Genomic DNA, 24,385 nt, shown 5'->3' with positions numbered 1-24,385 from the left:
AGCTCGCTGCAACCTCTGCTTCCCAGGTTCAAGCAATTCTTCTGCCTCAGCTTCCTGAGTAGCTGGGACTACAGGCGTATGCCACAATGCCCAGCTAATTTTTTTTGTATTTTTAGTAGACACGGAGTTTCACCTTATTGGCCAGGCTGGTCTCAAACTCCTGACCTCAAGTGATCCACAAGCCTCGGCCTGCCATAGTGCTGGGATTACAGGCATGAGCCACTGCATCTGTCTAATTTTTTTGTAATTTTAGTAGAGATGGGGTTTCTCCACGTTGGTCAGGCTGGTATCGAACTGCTGACCTCAAGTGATCTGCCTGCCTCTGCCTTCCAAAGTGCTGGGATTACAGGCGTGAGCCACCCTGTCTGGCTTAAATTCTTTTTATTTGTATAGATTGAGGGAGTAAAAGTACACATTTACATGCCTATATTGCAAGCTCCTGCCCAGCAAAATAAATAATCAATAGTAAACAGCCTATAGAATGGGAAAAGGAAAAAGTAGTTGCAAGCTATACATCTAACAAGCGCTCAAGTGATCCCCCACCTCAAGCAAGTAGCTGGGAGCACAGACAAGCACCACTATGCCTGGCTAATTTTTAAAATATTTGTAGAGACCAGGTCTCACCATGTTGCCTAGGCTGGTCTTGAATTCCTGGACTCAACCAATCCTCCTGCCTTGGCCTCTCAAAGTTCTGAGATTACAGGCATGAGGCACAGCAACTGGCTTTGCCCACTTTTTAATGGGGTTGTTCTTTTCTTCTTGAGTTGAGTTCCTTCTAGATTCTAGATATTAGCCCTTTGTTAGATGTATAGCTTGCAACTATTTTTACCCATTCTGTAGACTGTTTACTGTTGATTGTGTATTTTTCTGGGCAGGAGCTTTCAATAGAGGCATGTAAATGTGCCCTTTTACTCCCTCAATCTATACAAATAAAAAGAATTTAACATTTCTGGAATGTTAAATCCTTTACAACTTTAAGGATTTAACATTTTTGGTAGTGCAACTGAACTGGTGATCAAGTCTTGTAGCTTTTGTATGTCTGAAAAAGTCTTTTTTTAACAATATTTTTTGCCAGGTATAGAATTCTAGGTTGATAACTTTTTTCCTTTCAGTACTTTAAAACAAGATACTTCTTGCTTGCAGTGTTCCTGCTGAGCAATGTGATCTTTGTCTATACATAATATTTTTTAAGTTTTTTGTTTTTAAGATTTTCACTTTATCACCGGCATGACAATTTTGATTATGATATTGCTTGGCACAGTTTTTTCCATGTACCTGTGCCTTAACTGGTTTGGGTATGGGCTTATCATTTTTAGTTTGGAAAGTTTTCAGTTATTATTTTTTTCCACATCTCCTTCAGGGATTCCAATTTTCCATTTATTGGGCCCCTTATAGTCCCACAGCTCAGTCATGGTCTTTTCAAATATTTTTCTCTTTTTTCCCTCTCTGTGACTTATTTTGTGCAGTATATACTACTATGGCTTCAACTTTATTAATCTGCAATTAATTTGATTAAGTGTATTTTTCATACTATGAAGTTTTTAATCTCTAAGAGTTTGATGTAGGTATTTTTTTTTTATTTTCCACATTTCCACTTGACTTTTTGAACATATAGAATACAGTTATAATGACTGTTTTAATGTCTTTCTCTGCTAATTTTTACATCTATGTAATTTCTGGGTTGGTTTGATTCAATATCCTCCTCATTATGGGTCCTGTTTTCCTTCTTCAAGCATGCCTTTAATATTTGATTAGCTACTAGACATTGTGACTTTTACCTTGGTGGGTGCTGGATATTTTGATATTTCTTAACATCTTTAGTCTTTTTTTGGGATGCTGTTAAATTACATAAAAACATTTTGATCTTTTTTTGGCTCTAGCTTTTATAATTTGTTTGGCAGAATGGAGCTGTCTAGGCTAATTATATTCTACTATTAAAGGAAGGTCTTCCTGAGTACTCTTCGCAATACCCTGTGAATTAATGAGTTTCTCCAGTGTATTTGATGGGAACAGGTGCTATTGCTGGACCTATGTAAGTTTCAGACACACTTTTCTCTTACCTTTTCAGATGACCGTTTTCGGCCAAGACCATGTCTGCCCTGCGAGCACAGAGCCTCACCCTTGCTGCTCCACTGCCCATCCATACCTGCTGTCAGCTCACCATGGATGATGATATTGCCACGCTCATTGTTGACAGTGGCTCTGACATGTGCAAGTCAGGTTTTGTGGGCGATGATGCCCCCTGGGATGTCTTCCCCTCCATTGTGGGACACCCCAGGCACCAGGGCCTGATGATAGGCATGGGTCAGAAGGACTCCTATGTGGGTGACGAGGGCCAGGGCAAGAGAGGCATCCTCACCCTGAAGTAACCCATTGAGCATGGGCATGCATCAGAAGGACTCCTATGTGGAGGATGAGGCCCAGAGCAAGAGAGGCATCCTCACCCTGAAGTACCCCATCAAGCATGGCATCGTCACCAACTGGGATGACATGGAGAAGATCTGGTACCACACCTTCTACCACAAGCTGTGTGTGGCTCCCGAGAAGCACACTGTGCTGCTGACCAAGGCCCCCCTCAATCCCTAGGTCAACAGCAAGAAGATAACCCAGATCATGTTTGAGACCTTCAACACCCCAGCCAAGTACATGGCCATCCAGGCTGCGTGCTGTTCCTGTATGCCTCTGGCCGTACCACTGGCATCCTGACGAACTCTGGTGATGGGGTCACCAACACTGTGCCCATCTATGAGGGGTATGCCCTCCCCCATGCCATCTTCCTTCTAGACCTGGCTGGCGGGGACCTGACTACCTCATGAAGATCCTCATCAAGTGAAGCTACACCTTTACCACCACGGTCGAGTAGAAAATCATGCATGACATCAAGTAGAAGCTGTGCTACATCGCCCTGGACTTTGAGCAGGAGATGGCCATGGTGGCTCCCAGCTCCTCCCTGGAGAAGAGCTACGGGCTGTCTGATGGCCAGGTCATCACCACTGGCAATGAGCAGTTCTGCTGCCCCAAGGCACTCTTCCAGTCTTCCTTCCTGGGCATGGAATCCTGTGGCATTCCTGAAACTACCTTTAACTCCATCATGAAGAGTGACATGGACAGCTGCAAAGACATGTATGTCAACACAGTGCTGTCTGGTGGCACCACCATGTACCCTGGCATCGCCAACAGGATGCAGAAGGAGATCACTGCCCTGGCGCCAAGCACGATGAAGATCAAGATCGTTGCTCCTTCCCAGTGCAAGTATTCTGAGTGGATCGGTGGCTCCATCCTGGCCTTGCTTTCCACTTCCCAGCAGATGTGCATCAGCAAGCAGGAGTATGTCATGTCTGGCCCCTCCATCATCCACGGTAATGCTTCTAGGTGGACTGTGACTTACTTGCATTATGCCCTTTCAGATGACTGTTTTGTTGGTTTTGGATAATTTCCTCATTTGTATATGCTGATGAGCATTCTGAAGAATACTCAAGGGGTAGATTCTGTAGATATCTGGGGTTCTCTCTCTTTGCAACTCTCTTTACCTGGTACTCTGTTCTATGAAATCTAGCTCCCTTTGTTTTCCCAGACTCTTAGTGCCATCTCCTCAACTCAAGGATTCCAAAGACCTCTTCTCTGTTCTCTTCCTAGAAATTCTTTCAAGGCAGTAAGTTGGTGTAATTATAGGGCTCGCTTTGTTCCCTCTCCGAGATTATTGTTCTTTGTTGTCTGATGTCCAGAGTCTTGAAAACAATTGTTTCATACATTTTATCTGTTTATGTTTGTTTCTTTTTCTGGTTGTTTCAGGCAGGAAGTAAATCCAGTCCCTGTTACTCCATCTTGGCCAGAAACAGATGTAGAACTTTTTCCACTGTCTACCTCTTAACGGTAATCACAGAGGGCCTGACAGAGAAGGGTGGTCTTTTCCTCCTCTCTTTCTTCACAGACTCCATTAGGTTTTAGGTCCCTAAATTCAGATTAGCAGGAGGGGAAAGTAAGAGGGCTTACTTATACCTCCTAAACTAAGCTTTGCTATCCAATTCAGGTTTTACCATTGCTATGTTCCAGTGGTTACCAGATACATGCTCAGCTATATTTGTACTTCATTTCCATTTGTATAGTGGTGTTTGTTTTTTTGTTACAAAAACTCCTTTGATTTTGGGAGTTCTGGAGAAATGAAAGGGTGAATGATAGGACTGCCTAAATATCACTTCAAACCTCTAATATCAGTCATCCAGAACCTTCAAATTTTAGAAGTGTGTGTGTGTGTCACACAATCACAACAAAACTTGTGTTACTAAGATACACTATGAATGGTTGGTTCAAATGAGAGAATAATTCTGATGGATTGAAATGTATAAACTGCCAACTTTCTCCGTAAAATTACAGAAGTGTGGAAGCATAGGAGAAGCAGTAAGAGAAAAGAAGGTATTGGTGATCAGCAAAGGTGTAGGTGATTAAAATTAATGACAGGAGTGGATGAGTTACTCTCAAGGCAGAAAAGGAAATGACCTTTGAAGACACATAGGAGTAGATGGTCAAGAACTTAGGTGGGAGAAGTGAATAACACGTGATCTGCAATACTATGGTCATAGAATGTCAAAGATACGGACCTTTCTATTGGGATAAAGGTGCTAGCAGTACTATTGTCGTAAGAACATAACAGGCAAATAGTCAAATGTGATATCTTATTGGCTTCTGGAGGTATATTAGTATTCCAACAAATGTAAGAATGAATAATCATTGATTGATAGTTACATAAACTCTTTCTGGAAGGTTCAAAATAGTCCAAGTTTTACTATACTATTGCAAAAGAACCAATGACCAAGTTTTATTGATATAGTAGGAAAATAACTGATTTAAAGCAGAGTCTCCTTCACCACTGACTACTTCTCTATGGCCACGTAACTATAACAAGACATACCATTTAAAGCCACTGCATTACCTTATACCAGCAATAAATGTAGTGAGAGATACTGTTTTGTTGATCAATGTCAAGCTCTGGAATAATGTAATACTGGTAGGGCACAGAAGCCTACATACCGAATGTCTTCTGACATAGTCATCTACTTGTTGCTTCAGTTCAACTCGGCGTGCATCAGTGAGTTCTTGGAGTCCTCGCCAAGGAGCAAATAGTTTCTTTTTCTTACGGCACTTTGCTAGGAATTTAAGCGCCTGGAGGGAAAAAAAAATTGAAGGCTTGTGATTTTTCTCCCCTAACTAATAAAACTATTTTCTCACTGCAATATATGGTAGTGACTACATTGCAACGCTGATTAATTCAGAGTGTATGTGAGGAGGGGAATGGGACTGTGACAAGATGCAGGAGAACAGTGACTTTTAAAATATATAGTCTTCTATAGATATTACAAGGATATGTTCATGTATTATTTGTGCAGTAAGTAATAAAGAGAAAAAAAAAGTAATGGATTCTAGTCTCAATTATAGTCCCTTATAAACTATGATTCTGTGCAAATCACTTGATCTCTAGAGGACAGGTTCTATGTCTATAGAAAACAGGGACCTTAGTCCTACGGGCTTACAGGATTGTAAATACCAAGGAGACAGTATTTCTGTCTGAATTCTTTCTGATGTCCTTCAGAATGGACTCTGGTAAAAAGAAACCTTGTAATAGGCATGATATGGTACACATTTGCAATTATACTTCCCAGTTGTTTTCACTTTTCTCATGTCTTTGTAGGTTTTATTTTCATCAAAGTATATGTTCACATTGTTTAAAGCAGGGTCAGCAAATCATGGCCCACAGGCCAAATCCAGCCTGCTGCCTGTTTTTGTAGGGCTCGAGAGTTAAAAATGTGTGTGTGTCGGGGTTTTTTTTTTTTGCATTTTACATTTTTAAATAATTTGAAGGGAAAAGAATATTTAGTGGCATGTAAAATTACAAATATTTGGTGACATGTAAAATTATATGAAATCTAATGTTTACAAATAAAATTTTATTGGAACACAGCCATGCTCATTTGTTTACTATTGGCTATGGCTGCTTTTGTGCTCTAACTGAATACATGTGACAGATTGCATGACCTGCAAAGCCTAAAATATTTTATAATATAGCCCTTCCAAGAAAAGTTTGCTGATGTAACTCTATTATTTAATGTGTCAGTTTCAATAAGAATTAATAGAATCTTAAATAATTCTTACTAGAATTACCCACTTACCCTGTCCCCCCACCCAAAGGCAACAATTTAACTCAGGTTTTTCTTTTGATATTTAGCTCCATCTACTTTTCTGTGATTTTTTTTTTTCAGATATATGTATTATCTATTGATTTTCTTATATGAAAGATATGAATTTAGATCTCTTTCACTACTTCTACTCCCCACCCATCCTATATTATTACATCATAATTTTAGTTAATGTTTAATGTTTACAAAATTATGACCACATAAAGGCTATTCACTTTTGAACAATATAGTATACTATAATTACTTTTCCTTCCTTGCACATTTTTATTTTCTCTGGAATTATTAGTTCTCTTTTTTCCCTTGGTTTGTTTTCCATATGCTTTCTACTGATTATATTTTACAAACTCTGCTCTAATTGTCAACACATTAAAACACATCAGGCATTTTATCAAATTCATTTTCTTGGACACATTTTCTAGAGCTTCTTGACCTGCTGCAATTTGAATTGACTGCTCTCTACACCTTGGGCATGGCTGTCCTCCTGTAGCCTCCATTCACCATCATCTTGGTGACTACTTTTCATCTTTCCTTGTGTTCCTTGGATTCCATGTTGCATTCTTTATCAGGTTACTCCCTTCTTATCTAAAAATGTCTTTGGTCTGTCCTTACCTTTAATTAATAATTTGGTTGGGAATAGAATTCTAGTTGGAAATCATTTTCCTTCAAACATATGACAGTCTTACTTCATTACTTTTTAGCTTCCAGTGTTCCTATCCAGATGTCCTTTTGTTCCCAGTACATTTCAAAGTATTATGAAATAAATATGGAAGTGTTTCTGTCACTGTATTGGACACTTAGTCCCCTTAATCTAAAATTCATGACATTCAGTTCTGGGAAATCTTAAGTTATTTGATTTTTTTCTCCTCTGTTTTTTCTTGTTCTTGATTTCAAATGTTTGGCTGTTTGACATTGTAGACTGACAGTCTTTTCTGTCTTTCTTTTTTAAATTAAAGATTCTGCCTTTTCTTTTTCAAATGATGTTTCACATGTTGATCAGGCTGGCCTAGAACTCCTGAGCTAATGCCATCCTGCCGCCTTACCATTCTGAGTAGCTGGCATTACAGGTGTGTGTTACTGGCAAAATCTTTTCTCCTTGCTTTCTGTGAGATTTCTTTAACTCTTCACCTACAGTCCCTTTATTAGTCTTTCAGTTTTCCCTGTTGAATTTTATTCTCTGTGCTCCCTTTTATACGGCATCTTGGTTTTGTCTCATATATTACCTTTCCTTATCTCTCTGAGGATAATAGTAACAGATTAAAAAACTTTTTTCCTTATACCTGCAACATTTATATTCTATCAATTAGTTTTATTCCATTGGTTTTGTCTTTGACTTTACTTAGCTGTTCAGTGATACTATCTTTCAGCTGATAAGAATGCGCACTAAGAAGTTATTTAAAAAGTTTCCCTAATACCCTTGCTTTTTTGGTATTTTTTTGAGACAGGGTCTTACTCTGTTACCCAGGCTGGAGTGCAGTGGCTTGATCATGGTTCACTGCAGCTGTAACCTCCTGGGCTCAAGTAATCTTCCCACTTCAGCCTCCCAAGTAGCTGGGACCACAAGTGTGCACCACCACGTCCAGCTAATTTTTTGTAGAGCAAGGGTCTTGTTATGTTATCCAGGCTGGTCTCAAACTCCTGGGCTCAAGGGATCCTCCTGCCTTGGCCTCCCAAAATGCTGGGATCACAGGCATAAGTTGTCACTGTGTCTGGCCTTGTTTTTAATATGGTACTTGAGTTTTCAATTCTGCTTGCATCCTTCTGTTGAGACTTTCTTCTTTCCTTCTATGCTCCCCTTTCCTTGAATTTTCTCTTTTAGCAAATTTCCTCAATTTTTAGCTACTGGAGAAACAATGCCTCTGTTTTTACATAAAGTAAGAGAGGAACAGAAGGTAGATAAATGTTCTGGCCTTTCTTTTCCTGCCAAAGGCATTAATAACCAGTTCTTCCTGAGGGACAAGTTTACTGAAAGGATATTGCTATTCCTTTATATTATCTTTTTTTATTTTTTTCTTTTGAGGCATTCCTATTGCCCAGGCTGGAGTGCAGTGGTGTTATCATGGCTCACTGCACCCTCAACTTTCCAGGCTCAGGTGATTTTTCCCCCACTTCAGTTTCCCGAGTAGCTGAGACTACCAGTACATGCTACCACACCTGGCTAATTTTTGTGTTTTTAGTAGAGATGAGGTTTTGCCACATTGCCCAGGTGGGTATATTACTTTAAATGAGGCTAATGAATTATTTCCCATTTTTTCTTAGCAAGGTCAACTGCAGTGCTAATATAATGTGAGTCTTAGATGTAATTTTAAATTTTCTAGTAGTCACATTAAGAATATTAAAAATGGGCAAAATAATATTTACTGAGTTATATAAAACATAACTTAATATACACAAAATATTAGTATTTTGTCTTGTAATCAATATAAAAAAGCATTAATGAGATACTTTACACTTTTTTGTCATGCTACATTTTCAAAATCTGGTGGGTATTTTACACTTATGACACATTTTAATTTGGACTAGCTACATGTCAAGTTCTCCATAGCCAGCTACATATACTTAATGACTACTGTACTGAACAGTGCAGGTCTCTAGCGTGTCTTAGAAAAGGTTGCTTTAGGCCAGGCACAGTGGCTTACACTTGTAATCCCAGCATTTTGGGAGGCTGAGGTGGGAGGACCACTTGAGCTCAGGAGTTGGAGACCACCCTGGCAACTTAGCGAGACTTAGTCTCTACACACACACACGCACGCACACACACACACACACACACACACACACACACCCCTAGCTGGGCCTGGTAGTGCAAGTCTGTGGTCCCAGCTATTATGGAGGCTGAGGCGGGAGGATCTCTTGAGCCTCACAGATCAAGGCTGCAGTGAGCTGTGATCTTGCCACTGCACTCCAGCCTGAGAGGCCAGAGAGAGGCTGTGTCAAAAAGAAAAAAAAGTAAAGGATGCTTTAAAAATATGGCAAAATGTATCCTTTATTGACTATTGCCTTGTTCTAATTTTCTCTACTTTTCTACTTCTTTTCTCAGTGTAATTTCCCATTTTTATTTTGCTTTTCCTTCTTTGAAGTCATTCTTGGCCAGGCATGGTGGGTCACGCCTATAATCTCAGCACTTAGGGAGGCAGAGGCAGGAGGACTGCTTTAGCCCAGGAGTTCAAGGCTTTGATGAACTATGAACACACCACTGTACTCTAGCTGGGTGACAGAGTTCAGACCATGTCTCTTAAAAAAAAAAAAGTAATCCTCTTATTTCCATTTCCATTTTGGCTAACTTTGCTTTGACTTCATCTTGTTTTTATTAATGAGATGCAAAGACTATAAACATGACCTTGACCCATCCCTTTTTGCTCTTAAAAACTCACTCCTTTTTAGCTACAGCAGATATGAGACAAATGTGACTAATCTTCCTTTTTTGCCAGTGAAAAGTATAAAAGCCAAAACAGCTTTACCTTCATGGCCTTCAGATACCTTCAGATACTCTCCTGTGATGACTTCTACATTTTTCTCTAAGAAATGGAATGCAAACCAGGATATTTCACTTTATAGTAGAGGATCCTTTTACAAAGTATTGGGCTCATCTAAATCAGGCAAGGTCGTAAGTCAACTTAATAAGGGCCTAGCTAATTCTATGAAAGGGAAAACTTTAAAAAGGAGGTATTTGCGAGGTAAAAGTATTATAAAGGCCAAACATTCCTCCAAAGGAAGTGTCTCCAACCCTGATATCAAATGGTTAATCCTTAGATGGCTTTGTTTAGCAGAAGGTAAATATCAGGAGTATGTGTGATTCAATGATGGTGCAGGACTGTTTGTTACAGATATAACCTGAGAACTCCAGAAGAGCCTGAAGGAGGAGTAGGAGGCAGACATCTCTTTTTATTTCTCTAGTGTTTATTCTACTATGTTTTTTGGATGGTTAAAAAAAAAAAAAAAACTTTGTAAAAAGTTAATCACAGAGACTGTTCAAAATCTATCAGTATAAAACTGAAATTGACCTAAAAATTCAATAATAAAGGATTGTTAAACTAAATGCTACAGGACCTGAAATCCTAACATGAAAGTTAACCATGTGGAAAACTGGTAATTAAATTAAAAAAAAAAAGCCTTCTGTTGTGCTTTTCAAAGGCAACAAAATAGTATTATGCTCTAGACAGATCGCAGAAAAACTGCCATTTAAGAATATGATTCTACAATTAAAATGTTATAATGATTTAAATATATCTAATATCTCATCTGTGCATTTAAAAAATGAAATATCACATGCTGCTCTTGCATTGAACTTTGTAATTTACAAAATACATTACTATAAATTAGGGCATCTGATCCACATAACAACTGAGTAAAAAGGGTAAGGGTAAACATCTATTCATACATCAAGCACATGTGATAAGCTAACAACAATAAGACTTAGCTCCTTATCCTTGAAGAACTCACAGCCCAAGTAAGGAGGGAAATAATTAACAAAACAACATTACAGTATAGTAAATGATGTACAAGGTACAAGGTTCTAAGGCAGTACTAAGGACCGAGTGTCTAAATCAGCTTGGCCAGAGGTAAGGGGGTTTTCTTTTAGAAAGCTAAGTGTCTTGACCAATGCTTTACCATAGGTAATAAGCAAAGTCAGGTTTGCCTGACTCATGTTTTTGCCTCTTCATTCAGAGCTCTTTTTTTACTACATTGGACTCACTGCTCTTTGAAGTGTGACAGCTGCTTTATACTCTGTGAGAGACTGCCTCTGTTGGCGAAAATTTTTCCTTTCCCTGTACCCTCTCCAATGTTTCTGGATAATCAATGCTGATTTCTCTTCCATTTCCCGATTGTGTTTCTCCACCTGACCTAAAAAGATGATAGACACTATTACAATATACTCACTGCTATGCTTTCTTATGTTTTGCAATCATAACAATGATAATAATAATCTTGCATTCTTTTTATCTTTGTCAATATTGTTTACTAATTTTCCCAATTCTATTATTTTACAATGGTTCTAAGATTTTAGAAGCAATGCTTTCCCAGATTATGCAGCTTCTTTAGAGAAAGAACTCATATAATATTTTTGTGGTAATGAGCAAATGGCTGAAAATCCAACACTAAGAACATTTGAAAAAAAGAACCATAAGTACATGGTTACGAAGTCATTCAGTACCACCAGAGGGAAAGGGCAAAATGTGTGTATGTATTCTCTAGTCTACGTGCTTCCAAATTTCTCTTAAGTCACTCAGTCAGTTATACAGATGACTTTCTTTTTGCTTTCTTGGAGTTGTTCAGTATACAGCCCAGGGTTCACAATACACACATGACAGACTAAGGTAGTAAAATTGTTTATAAAACGAGGGATGTATCTGAGGGAGTATAAGAAACTGGTAGAATTTAATGATCAATTGCATATGGAGGTAAAAGAGGGAAAGGACTCTAGCATTTCTTAAATGCGAAACTGAGTAAGTTCTTGGTGCCATTACCTGAGATTGTGAATAGAGGAAAAGGAAATCTGAGGGGTAAGATGACTTTGGTGTTTGGGATGCCTGTGGATATTCAGGTAAAGCTGGATCCAATAGGCAGCTGGCTACAGAGCTGTGTTATTCAATACAGTAGACACTATCCACAACTGGCTACTTGGGTTAAAATAAAGTAAAATTAAAATTCAGGTTCTTCAGTGCTCTAGCCACATTTCAAATACTCAGTAGCCATCTCTAGCCATTGGCTACCATACTGGATGGTACAGATATACAACATTTCATTTTTGTAAAAAGTTCTATTGGGCAGTTCTGCTCGAAGAGGTTAGGAGAGAAGGTGAAGATAGAGACCAGATTTGAAACTGCTTAGCACTCAGCTGAGAGTTGAGCTAGTTATGGATGGATACCACAGGAAGAGCAAAGTGAGAGGAATGGAACCTTAGAAAATATCTGTATTTAATAGAGATGAAGTAAAATAAAGGACTAGTGAAGCACCCTGGGACTGAATAACAAGAAGAGAGGTAAAAGAATTTAAAAGAATACTGAAACCACTAAGAGCTCCCAGACCACACCTTATTATTAATTTCAGCTTAGTCTTTCAAAGGTGGCAAGAAGATGTCACAACGTTTGTACTAACGAATAAGTTAAGTTCTGATGGCAGAATGTAATAATATTCCAACTCCTTATTTCAATTCAAGAAGTTTCTTTGTGTCTCTAACAGCTATCTTTATGCATAAATTTTTATGTTTCTCTAATTTATCTGAATGATAAGAAAAGAAAACTGGTGGGGAGATTGTTCATCATCAACGAATAGGTCTGAATCAGAAAAAAAGTAACTGTTTTTGAACTCAGAAGATTTAATAAAATTTATCTGAAAAATAGACAAAAAGGACAAAAGTACAAATTTTTAAAAAATCATCATGTAGCTAGAAAACTTGGTTTGTTAAAAGATAAGCTAAATATTCTTATATTTATAATGTGATACTGCCACTCACCTGGATGAACTATTTCCAGCATATTCAGCCGCAATTCTCGGGAAAGTCTCATGGCTCTCTGTCTTTGAAGTTGCAATCGTAATCTGAGGTCCTCTTCTTCCTTCTTCCTGTTTATCTCCAGCAACATCTTTGTTCGTTTAGATCTGTGATGTAAATAGTGTATTATACATAATTTTCATAAATCATATGTTTAAAAAATGTATGAAAAAATATATAAACTCACTAGTAATCAAATAAATGTAAAAAGATAATTTTATAAAAAAGGTAATTTCTAGTGTCATTAAGATATGATAAAATATTTTGTCACCTGCTGCTGTTGTACAACCTTTCTGGGGAACTATTTGGGTATATGCATTAAAAGTCTGGAAAAATATTTGAAGTATATAAATCAAAAGCCTTAAAAATGATGACCAATTAATTCCATTACAAATAATTTTCCTAAAGAAATAATCAGATATATACGTACAAATTTATGTTAAAAAATGTTCTCCACAGTATTACAACAGTAACAAGTTGAAAACAAACTTTCCATCTCACAACAGGGAGTTAGATAAATAGATTCATTCACCTGATGGGATAGGATTCTATAAACTGCGAAAAAACAGCATGTTCAAAGAATATTTCGTGACATGAGAATACACCGATGATCTAATGTCAGGTTAAAAAGAAAATCGGGATATAGAAGAATGATATCCAAATTGTGTGAAAAAAATTTATATTTACTTACACAGAAAAATAAATAATTAAAAAACATTAAAATTTCAAGTGATTTTTACTGTATAATGTGATTACAGTTGGTCTTTATTTTCTTCTTATTCTACTTCTCAATTATTGACAACTGAACATTACTTTTATAACTGGTTATGAAAATTTTCATGTGGCCACATTTTATAGAATTATCATTTCCATATTACCTGTTTTTATTCATCAAAATTTCTCCTTAGCCATTCCTAATTTTTGTTGCTTCCAATATCACTATGTAAGGGGACTACAAGTGGTCAGTTTACCGTAAATATACTCAAAATGCTTTCAGATACCCATAGAGAAAGAAAACAAGGATAAGAAGAGAGGCAGAATAAACAACTTAAGTTTAATTGTATAAATTTAATTTTTTATGTGTCCCTCAAGAACATTTTCTTTTAGATCTTTTTCTTAGAATTAAATGTAAACAAATGTGGTACCTTGACTATAACTCTGTACTCTTAAAAGCCAGACTTCATTATAGTATAGAGAGGATTATGATGATTTTCAACTCAAAATAGTTTGATAAAATTTTGTAATTATTTTGATTGTTTTGATAAAATTTTGTATTCCTGCGGTTGTTTCTCAAAAATTCTTAACTTTCATCAATTATAAGTTAAATTTTCTCTAGCTTTCTACTTAGGACAGACTAGAGGATTTATTTGTTTTGAAACTTCTTTCTTATCCCTATTATCAAAAGTAGAGAAGACCTCAAAACTGTATGTGTATCAAAAGGTTCTAGAGAAGATGCAGGGCTAGTTGAATAGTTCTAAGTGTCTCTTGCTCTTTCTCTTTGTGAAAGTTGGAAATGAAGTAGGGAAGGGCCTCTCCCTTCCCAAAGAATAGCTGATAGCAACTTGCCTCTTCTACAGAACTTCTTCACCTCAAAACTTCTGGGTTGTACAGCATGCAGATAATAATGTTTTATCTTTTATCCATTCACAGAGGGTAAAAGAGAGCAGGCTCTAAGCAGAGTCTCCTTTCAAACTGATTTTTTAAAAAACTACCTCTGGCTAGGCACGGTGATTCACACCTGTAATCCCAGTACATTTGGAGGCCAAGATGAGTGGATCACCTGATTTCAGGAGTTAGAGACCAGCCTGACCAACAAGGTAAAACCCCATCTCTACTAAAAATACAAAAATTAGCCAGGTGTAGTGGTGCGTGTCTGTACTCCCAGCTACTTAGGAGGCTGAGGAAGGAGAATTGCTTGAACTTGAGACCTGGAGGTTGCCGAGATCACGCCACTGCACTCCAGCCTGGGTGAAAGAGTGAGATTCTGCCTCAAAAGAACAAACAACAATAGCAAAAAACTACCTTTATTTCTAACTTCTAATTGGTTATAGATTATAATGTCCAGCGCTACATTTTCAATATTTTAAATATACTATTAATATGGAAAACATAGAAATTATTAAAATTGCATTGCTAGAATATTTAATCTGTCAGAAAACTGGGTTTGAGAAACAATTTAGGCATGTAGGCTATGAAATGTGGGAAAAATGAAAAGACTATGGAGCATGAAGGTGAAGGTAAAATACAAATCAGAAAGACAGGATAAAAGTGAGGTTTGGTGATTTAAATACTGACTAAATTGTAAATAGGTATGCTTATTGGATTTGTATGTTTTATTTTCATGTTCAAAAACATTTATTAGGAACTGATGTGATTGTGAATGTAATTCCCCTATTTATTATTAAATAACATCTAGTTAATTTTGTTAAGAGTTTCTATAATCACTAAAAAATCAAAGGATTATTCTTCCAACTGGTTACTTTGTAAGAATTAGTAGGAACTGGATCATCTGGCATGCGTATTATACTCCTGAAAATGAAATGACTGATCAGATATCATATTCTGAAAATAAGTAAATTCCATGATTCACATTTGATAATATGAATTTTAACCATTAAAGTCGGAGTTGACCAAACTTTCTGCTGCCAAAACACTGTGCTTCAGAGAGAGAGAAAAAAAAAGATACTACTGCATTTAAGAAACTCAGTTTCAGGGAGAAATCAACAAATGTAATTAAAATACTTAAAAATCAGCACTATGATAGAGGTAGGTAAATTGTGAGATTTCTCTAAGATAACTAGATCAGCTGTTAGCTGCTTCAGAAAATCTAACTGAAGAAGAGTGGTTAAGAGACAATAAAGTTTCTAAATATGAGAAATGACTAAATAAAAAAGAAACCACTATGAAAGTGTGTTAACAAGGGTGTGACTATAAAAGAATGCCTCTTGCTGAATCTAAAACACACCAATCAATAATGGACCCATAAGCATGACTGGTGGGCAGTCCCTCTCCTAAAACCATGGGAGGGGCAAATTACTGAGATAAGACCTGAGCACAAAAAGACAGAAATAACCTTTGAAAAAAAGCCAAGCTACAAAGGAAGCAAGAGACATTTGCATGAACTGTAACAACTAATAGAAGAGGGAAGGTGCTGAACTGGAGCAAACTGAAAATTAAAAAATTAAATAAATCCAACAGGCTAGAACTGCATTTCAGTATATTCTGGGACCTCAAACGCAAAATACTGGAAAGGCAAAAAACAAGCTGTGAGTCTTAAATCATTTTTGCTTCACTGATTATCTTTTTTAATGGAAGTATTTATAACTCTTCTTGTCACATAAAGAAAGCAATGGAATTTCTATTTTAAAATAATGGAATATTAGATTCCATAGATACACTTCTAAGTGGAAAAAATCTGTAATCCTGGGCTACTTTTAAATGAAGATTTTAATATAGAAAGAGTATACAAACAAATTTGGCAACTGTTGTGGGACTAAACATTAAAGCTGTGAATCCATGTATATGGGTACCTTTAAATTTAAGATGACAGATAACTAAGAACGATAGCAGGTAGAATCCGTAAGTAATACCTACTCTTTCTGAATTCACCACAGAAGGCAATACCAAGAGCAACTTAAATGCTTTGGGTAGAAAATATACACTGTGACTCAAAAAGTACTCAATATTTCTTAAATTTATCTAACCACAGAAATGCTTAAAAAAAAAAAAAAAACCCAGCTTGTAAGATAGGCAATAAACTTTGAGTAATAGATGGATAATACTTGCATCTCATTAGTACTATCTATTTAATGCACGTATTTGTCTAGCTAAATTTGTGTATTTTCAAAGACTGAAAGTGTACCATGTGCATTTTTCCTCCTACCATCTTCTAATTGCCAGATAATATGCTAAAAACTTTGTATTATCTGAAATTTTGCATTATATTGATCATACAAGCGTAAGAACTATTATTCTCATTTTATAGACTGGAAGTTTGAAGCCAAGAGAGGTGGGGCATTGTTCAAATTCACTCAGCCAATAAGTTGTGGAAGTGTGATACAAACTTGAATCTGTTAAACTGCCAGGGGATGGATCACCTGGTATATACTAGGCACTTGATATATATTTAAAAACTAATTCTTTTCTTTGCTACCAACAATATTCACACCCAGAGTGATTTTAATATCTTCAACCCTGTGACTACATGGTATATTGAACTATTTTTAAATATTTTTTTTTAAAAACAAAGCTATTTTTAAATGTTTTTATAACTGAAAAATGCATCTGCGGTTATTAAAAGAATAGTTTCAGTTTTCTTTAAAAAATATACTTCTGTAAAATGCTGGTTTTATTTTAGTGAACTAAAGCTTGGCTTTAAGTTAGGCTGCATGAAAAAGTCACCTCTGAAACAGTTCTTCTTTATCATAAATAATCTAGAAGCTGAGTCATTTTTTGTTGTTCTGTCACCTCTGAGAATCTGGATTGGTTAATCATTTCAGAAAGTGAGCTATGTTTTCAGTATTTCCTTTTCATTCTACTTGAAATAAATGACAAACTATATCACAACTCAATGACCATATCCATCCATGCCATATTTATTCAGGAAAATCAGTTAACATACTTAAATTCGTATATACGCATATGTTATTTTTATAATCATATACACACAATTATGATAACTGCTGCTTTGTTTAATAATATAATTATCATTGGCTCCCTCTGTAGGCTTGGCTCCCATAAATATCTTCTTAAGTGGATAAAATTGTATATTTGACACATCAGATTCCTGTGTTATGTCCTTTGCTTTGAAAGTACATCTGGTTATTGGAGTGTTGGAAACGTATGGGAAAAAAATTGGAAAGATAAAAGAAACATACTGGGAAACTAAAAAAAAATCACCTGAATTTCAATTCAACTATACTTTAGTAAGGTTCTTTGATCATCAATCCTCTCACCAAATTTTTTTTACCTGAAACTTCTCTGCAAAGCAATCACAGCAGATGGAAGCTTCTTTAATCTCTTTCTTGTCTGAAAACCCTTCCAATAGGCTTGAATCAAGCATGCTGCTTGATGTAGTTTCTGAAATTAAAAATAATTTAGAAATATATCTAGGAAGGTCTTTTTTTTTTTTTTTTTTTTTTTTTTAAGTTTACCTCTTAAAGTATCAGGTCAAGGCAAGTATTAATCTCCAGCTCTAACAAGATGGGTAAGAATATTAAACCTTACCTCCCAAAGGAGGTATGTTAGGGTTAGTAAGGCAATTTCTAGAACATATTAAAGATATACTCTAGTTAGCTCCAAATTCTCCTTGAATAATCTCACTTCCATTTCCTTTTCAAAGATTTCACAGTTCTGCCTGACCTTTCATAATCCTTTTTGAGATAACATGTTAATGTTTTTATTTAATAGGCAATCAACCTAGTTAGATTCAAACTATAAGCTCTGTTGATCCTTGTGGATGATTGCTTGAATCTCTGCTTAGTTCTGCAAGCCTTTGGAATGCTAGCCTCCTGATAGACCATTGGGCTTAAAAGGCCAACAAACTGTCTAAGTTCTAGACTGAATTCTGTCCCAGTTTCCTATTTACTTAGTAGACTTCTGAGTCCTGAAATGGAAAAGCAAAGGGTACAACTATTAATAATAAAATAAAATTTTATGATTTTGTTACCTAATCAATATGAATTTGAGCACATGTATAATTTTGAGATTAACCTAAATTCTTGCTGGTTCATATATATATGAAAAAAGAAATTCCCTTCTTCTGTACTCTTCCTTCCAGGCTCTCCAATTCACTGCCCTGCCTTACCAGACTTCTTTTCATGGTTTCTGCTTGTATTTTTAAATTTGTTGCCCTTTTGGTCTTAGATATACAATGTCACCTTTTCCTTTTAAATTAAAAAATATCTTTAGTCATTTTAGATGTTTTCCATATTTGAGTCTTTATCTGGAAATCAGAAAGGTATATGCCTCTTCCTATTGGACTGGGCTATTTAGATCCATCATTTTGAGTATACTAGAGGAAGTATGATGAAATAATCAATAACTTGCTGCCTCAAATTTCTAAATATTTTTTATTAATAGTATTTCTTACACAAAGGAAAGGCATTATTGTTGTATCTCAAAGAACAAGAAGGGTAGCCATAGGTGATCATAAATATAGTTTGCTACAATCAGAGATTTTTTGGAAAAAGAAATTTAAAAGTTTAAATAGCTTATAAATAAAAGAAGATAAACATCAGAGATGGGGCTTTCATGAGAAATGCTGAATGAAACTGATGTGGCAGTATCTATAAGCAGATGTAAATGGGAGACTCAAATTGCGTTTTAGGGTAGGTTGAATAGCAGAGAGATATAATTTTGTAAAATTATATTTTAAAGATGGGGTTTTACTATGTTGACCAGGCTGGGCTGCAGTGGCTATTCATGGGTGTGATCATAGGGGAGTCTCCAATTCCTGGACTCAAGCAATCCTCTTGCCTCAACCTCCTGAGTAAAAATTTTGAAGATATTTCTATTTTGGGGGTATTTTGCTTGAAGTCTTAAGAGAAAGTAAGTGAGGAATGTTTAAGGAAAACTAAGGTTTAATACAGTCAGCAAATATCATGCAAGTTTTTTTTTTTGGTAACATAATACCTGCTCTTCTACTTCCTGATAGACCGTTGGGCTTAAAAGGCTTACAAGCTGTCTAAGTTCTTTACTGACTTCTGTCCCAGTTTCCTGTTTACTTAGTAGACGTCTGAGTCCTGAAATGGAATAGCAAAGGGTACAACTATTATTATAATAATAAAATATGATTTTGTTATCTAATTAGTATTAATTTGAGGCTAAAAAGTCTGGCTTAAAAACAAATGAAAACAAGATTAATCACATGATTTTTCAGTTACCTTTTCTCACAGACTTCTAGGTTGAGGTCTTTAAGATAGCTATCTGTTCTGAGAATTCCTACGTGCTAAACTGTGAGATCTGATTAAAAAAAACTCTGTCTAGACAATCTCTTTAATAAAAAAAAAAAAAAGAGGAGGATGGAATCACTGTGATAAATCAAAAAGTAGAGATAGTTTTTATTTTGTTTGAACCTAAGTGTCTTAAATAGAAACATTGTAAAGATAATTACTATAAACACATATTCAGTAAATGCTTGCCCTGTGGAAGCACTTATGCAGATTATTACTAGTCACTATTAATTGAGAAATATTACTATTAAATATAAACATATGGTAACATATATAGTTTGGGGCAAATCAATAGGTTCCTGAGAAAACATTATAGGTGAAGTGCTATAACACTAGGATAGTACATTTTCATGACAAAATAATACATAATAGTAGTAAAAGGTACAAAGTAAGTACTGTTTCCAGGTTATGTGGAAATGATGTATTATAATGTATGTATATTAAAATAAATACATAAGGCAAAATTGCCTTCTAGTGTATAATTAGGGAAACCACTATATGAATCTTTTAATGCTTTATACTCTCTTCAAGACCCAAGTTCTTAGCAGTATTAATAATTGTAAAATATCTTCAGGAACCTGAATAAGTTCTGCTATTGAGATACATCAAAGAAAGGGAGAAGGATCCAATCATTACAAAATTCCTTTATAAAGACTTGTTGGACATTCACATTTCTTTAGCAATCCAATTACAGAATTGAAAAATGTCTATCTGGCACAATATCAACTAAAGAGCTCTATTACTGGTACTTTCCCTCTCTATTCCTACAATACCCCCAGTAATGACTAATGCAAGGTACATTATTACAATGTCTTCAAAATCATCAAGAATGATAAAGACTTTCCAATTGTTTAGGTATTAAATGCATCATAGTATATTATAACCTTTAAAAATTCCCATACAGTATAACCCTATATTAATAAGTATATTTAATGAAATAGAAACCCATTTCCTATCCACACTGAATAAGAAAAATAGATTATAATACATACATGGCTCTGGTCAGCAAAGAAATAAAACAGATAACATAAACCTTTGCTTGGCAATTACAAATATATATATACTACTTTGTGATCTTTGGCAAATTACCATGTCTTTGTTTCTGTATCTACAAAATAAGGATAAGTATCTATCCCATAAGATTGTTGTAAAGGTTAAATATTTTAATGCATATAAAGTATATAGAACAGTGCCTGACACACAGTAAATGCTCAATTAAATGGAAGCTATTATATGAGAACAGTAATATACTGACTCCTTTCATCCTCAAAATTTCTGACTTTTAATTCACATATGTATTTGATTTTGGAGATAAGGCAAATTTTTTCTATTTGTTTTTGAGAAAAGGCAGTGTTGAGTAATTATTAATAGTTCAAAATACCAAAAGGGCTACTGGCCTCTCAAGCACAGCTCCATTTTCTCCACTAAAACTGGTCTTGATAAGGTCACTGATCTTTTTGGTCATTATTTTACTATACTATATGGTATATTCAACACACAACCTTTTCGTCAGAGAGGGAGTAAATATTTATTGCAACCTGATCAACAAAGTACCTACCACATGCCATCTGTATTGACATGAAGACAGCTTGATTATATAAAGACTGTCTTCTGAATTGGTATCTGTTGTGAGTTTTATCTTCATAGTTCAGTTATTAACTCTTCAAAATATAAGAATTTTGTTTTTCATAAACCATCAATAAACATTTTCTTTTTGAGAATCCCATGAAAAGAAAGAATGAATGCAGTACCTTTGTAGCAGGCACTTTGTCTCAGTAAAATCAAAATTTCCTGATGGGATTCAGCCATCAACAGTAGGAGTTTTGTAGCAGTACTTCTCATTACTGGACTAGAAGTTGAAAAAAGCTTGAAAATAACTTCATCTAAAATGGAATGCAGGGCTTTTCCTCCTATTCTGAGTAAATCACCACTAATAGAACAAAATTTTAAAAAGTACCATTACTAATTGATGCACAGGTATCACAACAAATTTAAAATAAAAGATTCAGTAACTTAATGCTGGACTGTGTCCTGATACAAGAATATAACCACTTTTTAAAATACATAGGTTGATTCCAAGAATATATCATATTCAGTCACTTAATATTTATTGAATTTCTACTATGTCCAAGGTACCATGTGTGCTAGGTACAATAGAGAATACAAAGTAGTCAAAGGCCCTCTCCTTAGAGAATCCTTCAATCAAATCAAGGAGGAAAGGTAAATGTGCAAAATATTAAACAATAAATAATTCAAAAGCTTCAAGACAATGATAAAAGTGAAATCAAGACAAGTACACAGTTAATTGTTAAATAATGTACAAAGACAAAAATGCCATAGGAATTCTATCATGTTCTTAATATAGGAGAAACTTAAATCTTTCCTTGGTATTTCCTTCATTATACTAACAATCTCATCTTGCATTACTGATGTCATGGAAAATTATTTAAAACTTAGAATTAGTCAAAAGAATGGGGTTAGTGAGTGTCCTTTCACTTACACCCTTAAGGAGCATGTGATTTTCTAGGCATATGTACCTCTGTTTTATTTTCTACTCAGTATTAAAATATTTTACAATTCTGTAAAAATAGAGGTTGGCTGGTAGAAAACAATGCCAAAAATTCCTATCTAAGAACAATGTAAACAGAATCTTATTCAAAGCAATACAAATGATTTCTGTCCAGTAGACAAAGGTAATTCTAAAGGCTACATTGCTTTACAAGACATTAAAGTCATATTTTCCAATTAGCAAATTTAAAGAATATCTACCAGCAAATTGATTTCTATGTTCCTTTGACAAAGCAACTCCATAAATCTATTTTCCGCAAATTCTCCTTTGAACCTGTATAGATATCTTATTTGTTCCCTCATTAATTAATGAGATGAATAAAATTTTGAGCAGTTAAAATTTATATTTGTGTAAGACTCATGTTTGAGCTTTTTGAAAATTGTACTTTAGTAATGACTAAAATAATTTTGTTAAGAGAAAAAGTGATCAGCAAGATACCTTAAATGTAAAAATCTTTAGGTTGAAAGACTTTATAAAGTTACCCAATAAAAATATGTGAGAATCTCTGACATCTACTTCTGTGCCACTTTGTCTTTTAAATAGTATTCCCTATGCCTAGGATGGTCACCCTTTCCCATCAGTCAATGTTTTCACACCATTCAAAACTCAGATAAAAAATATGCTCATCTCAGAAAGCCTTCCACAGATATCTCTATCCCAATCTGGTCACATCTTTACTCCATATCCTACCAAGAGTTTGTGAGTTTGTGCTATAATGTTAATATGCTAGTTTAAATGCTTTTAGATGCTCTTCAACTTCCTAATCTTAAAGACATCCTCTCTATACCACTAACTACCATCTTATCTCTCTGCTTCTCTTTTAATCCAAAATTCTCTGTCACCACTACCTCACTTCTCATTTCTCAAACCACTACATCTGGTTTTCATTTTTTTACTATTTCACTATATTATCTTTGATAAGTTCATTTCATCAGTATAACCTCCAAATGTCAAGTCACATATATATTATATGTGATTATTTTCCTAGACTTGTTTGTATCTGATACTCTTTACCTATTCAGCTTCTGTAATACAAAGTTCTGGTCTCCCCTCTACCTTCCACCCATACTTTTCTGAGCATTCTTTCTCATTTGTCTTTATGGACTCCACTTCCCCAGTATAACACTAAAAGGTTATTCGCCAAGACTCTGTTTTCAAGCCATTTCTTTTCTCTCTATTCATACTTCCTACTGATCTTGTCTTCTGTCATGTTTTTCACTACCATGTATAAGCTGATTTGTAAATCTGTAACTCTAGTCCAGATCTCTTGCAGAAGTCAGTTTACTTATTCACCTAATGAACATTTGAGTTATTGCTAGTCCTTGGTTATTACAAATAAACCTCAATGGACATTGGTGTATAAGTCTTTATATAGATACTTTTACTGACTGTTAAACTACCTATACACAACATAACCAACATTGAATTCATCATCTGTCTCACAAAACCAACTCCTTATATATTCAACATACCACAGTCTGTCTAATCAATATAGAAAGCTTAGTATCATACCTGACTGCACATTTTATTTTATCTACCTCATATCAAAACTTTCACCAAGTCCTCATAATTTTTGTTTTTAATAGCTTTTTAAAAACATAATTGATATATAACAAACTGCACATATGTAAAGCGTATACTTGCATCAGTTTGACATGTTTCACCAACATAAAACCAGAAAATGAATATATCCATCACCCCACAAAGCTTCCTTGTATTTCACTGTAGTTCCTCCTTTGTCTTCCCTATTATTCTATCCCCAGTTAACAACTGATTTGTTTTCTGAGAAACTTCCCTTTTATTACAACTTTGCTGAGAGGCTTTTTTTTTTTTTTTTAATAATAAAATTAGGAGAAGATAGATTATTTTTTAGAAAATTTTTTTTTTTTTTTCTTTTTTTTTTTTTTTTTTTTTTTCATTTTTAGCTTGTTAACTTAAGTTACAATGATTGACTTTAGAATATGAAACCAGCCCTAAATCCCAGGATAAACCAGACTTATTAATGATGTATTAACTTTTTAATATATTGTTGCATTTGACATTAAAATTTTGTTCAGAACACTTGTATCTACGTTTATGAGTATACTGATGAGTAGTTTTCTTATGTCTTTGCTTTGTTTTGGTATCAGGATAATGGTGACCTCATAGAATGAGCTGAAAAGTATTTCCTCCTTTTTCATTT

The 24,385-nt window shown here is 35.1% G+C and overlaps 1 protein-coding gene and 1 pseudogene across 4 annotated transcripts in view; one reads left to right on the top strand and one right to left on the bottom strand.

The window, feature by feature from the left end:
* IQCB1 (IQ motif containing B1) overlaps nucleotides 1–24,385 on the bottom strand; it is an 82,730-nt gene that overhangs the window by 19,559 nt on the left and 38,786 nt on the right. For all 4 annotated transcript variants that reach the window (XM_032267696.1, XM_032267693.1, XM_032267694.1 and 1 more), the window contains 6 exons: nucleotides 21,386–21,564; nucleotides 19,315–19,424; nucleotides 17,651–17,760; nucleotides 12,646–12,788; nucleotides 10,885–11,033; nucleotides 5,029–5,160 (listed from right to left, as the gene is read on the bottom strand). In XM_032267696.1, coding sequence (XP_032123587.1) covers nucleotides 5,029–5,160; nucleotides 10,885–11,033; nucleotides 12,646–12,788; nucleotides 17,651–17,760; nucleotides 19,315–19,424; nucleotides 21,386–21,564 — 823 coding nt within the window. The remainder of the gene's footprint in view (nucleotides 1–5,028; nucleotides 5,161–10,884; nucleotides 11,034–12,645; nucleotides 12,789–17,650; nucleotides 17,761–19,314; nucleotides 19,425–21,385; nucleotides 21,565–24,385) is intronic.
* LOC116542650 lies at nucleotides 1,913–4,017 on the top strand (annotated as a pseudogene).

This window comes from Sapajus apella, unplaced genomic scaffold (genome assembly GCF_009761245.1).
Source record: "Sapajus apella isolate SASKATOON/1434 unplaced genomic scaffold, GSC_monkey_1.0 scaffold171, whole genome shotgun sequence".
In the NCBI taxonomy this organism is placed as follows: Eukaryota; Metazoa; Chordata; class Mammalia; order Primates; family Cebidae; genus Sapajus; species Sapajus apella.
The sequence above is the reverse complement of the archived record's forward strand: the minus strand, read 5'-3'. Positions and strand labels throughout refer to the sequence as shown.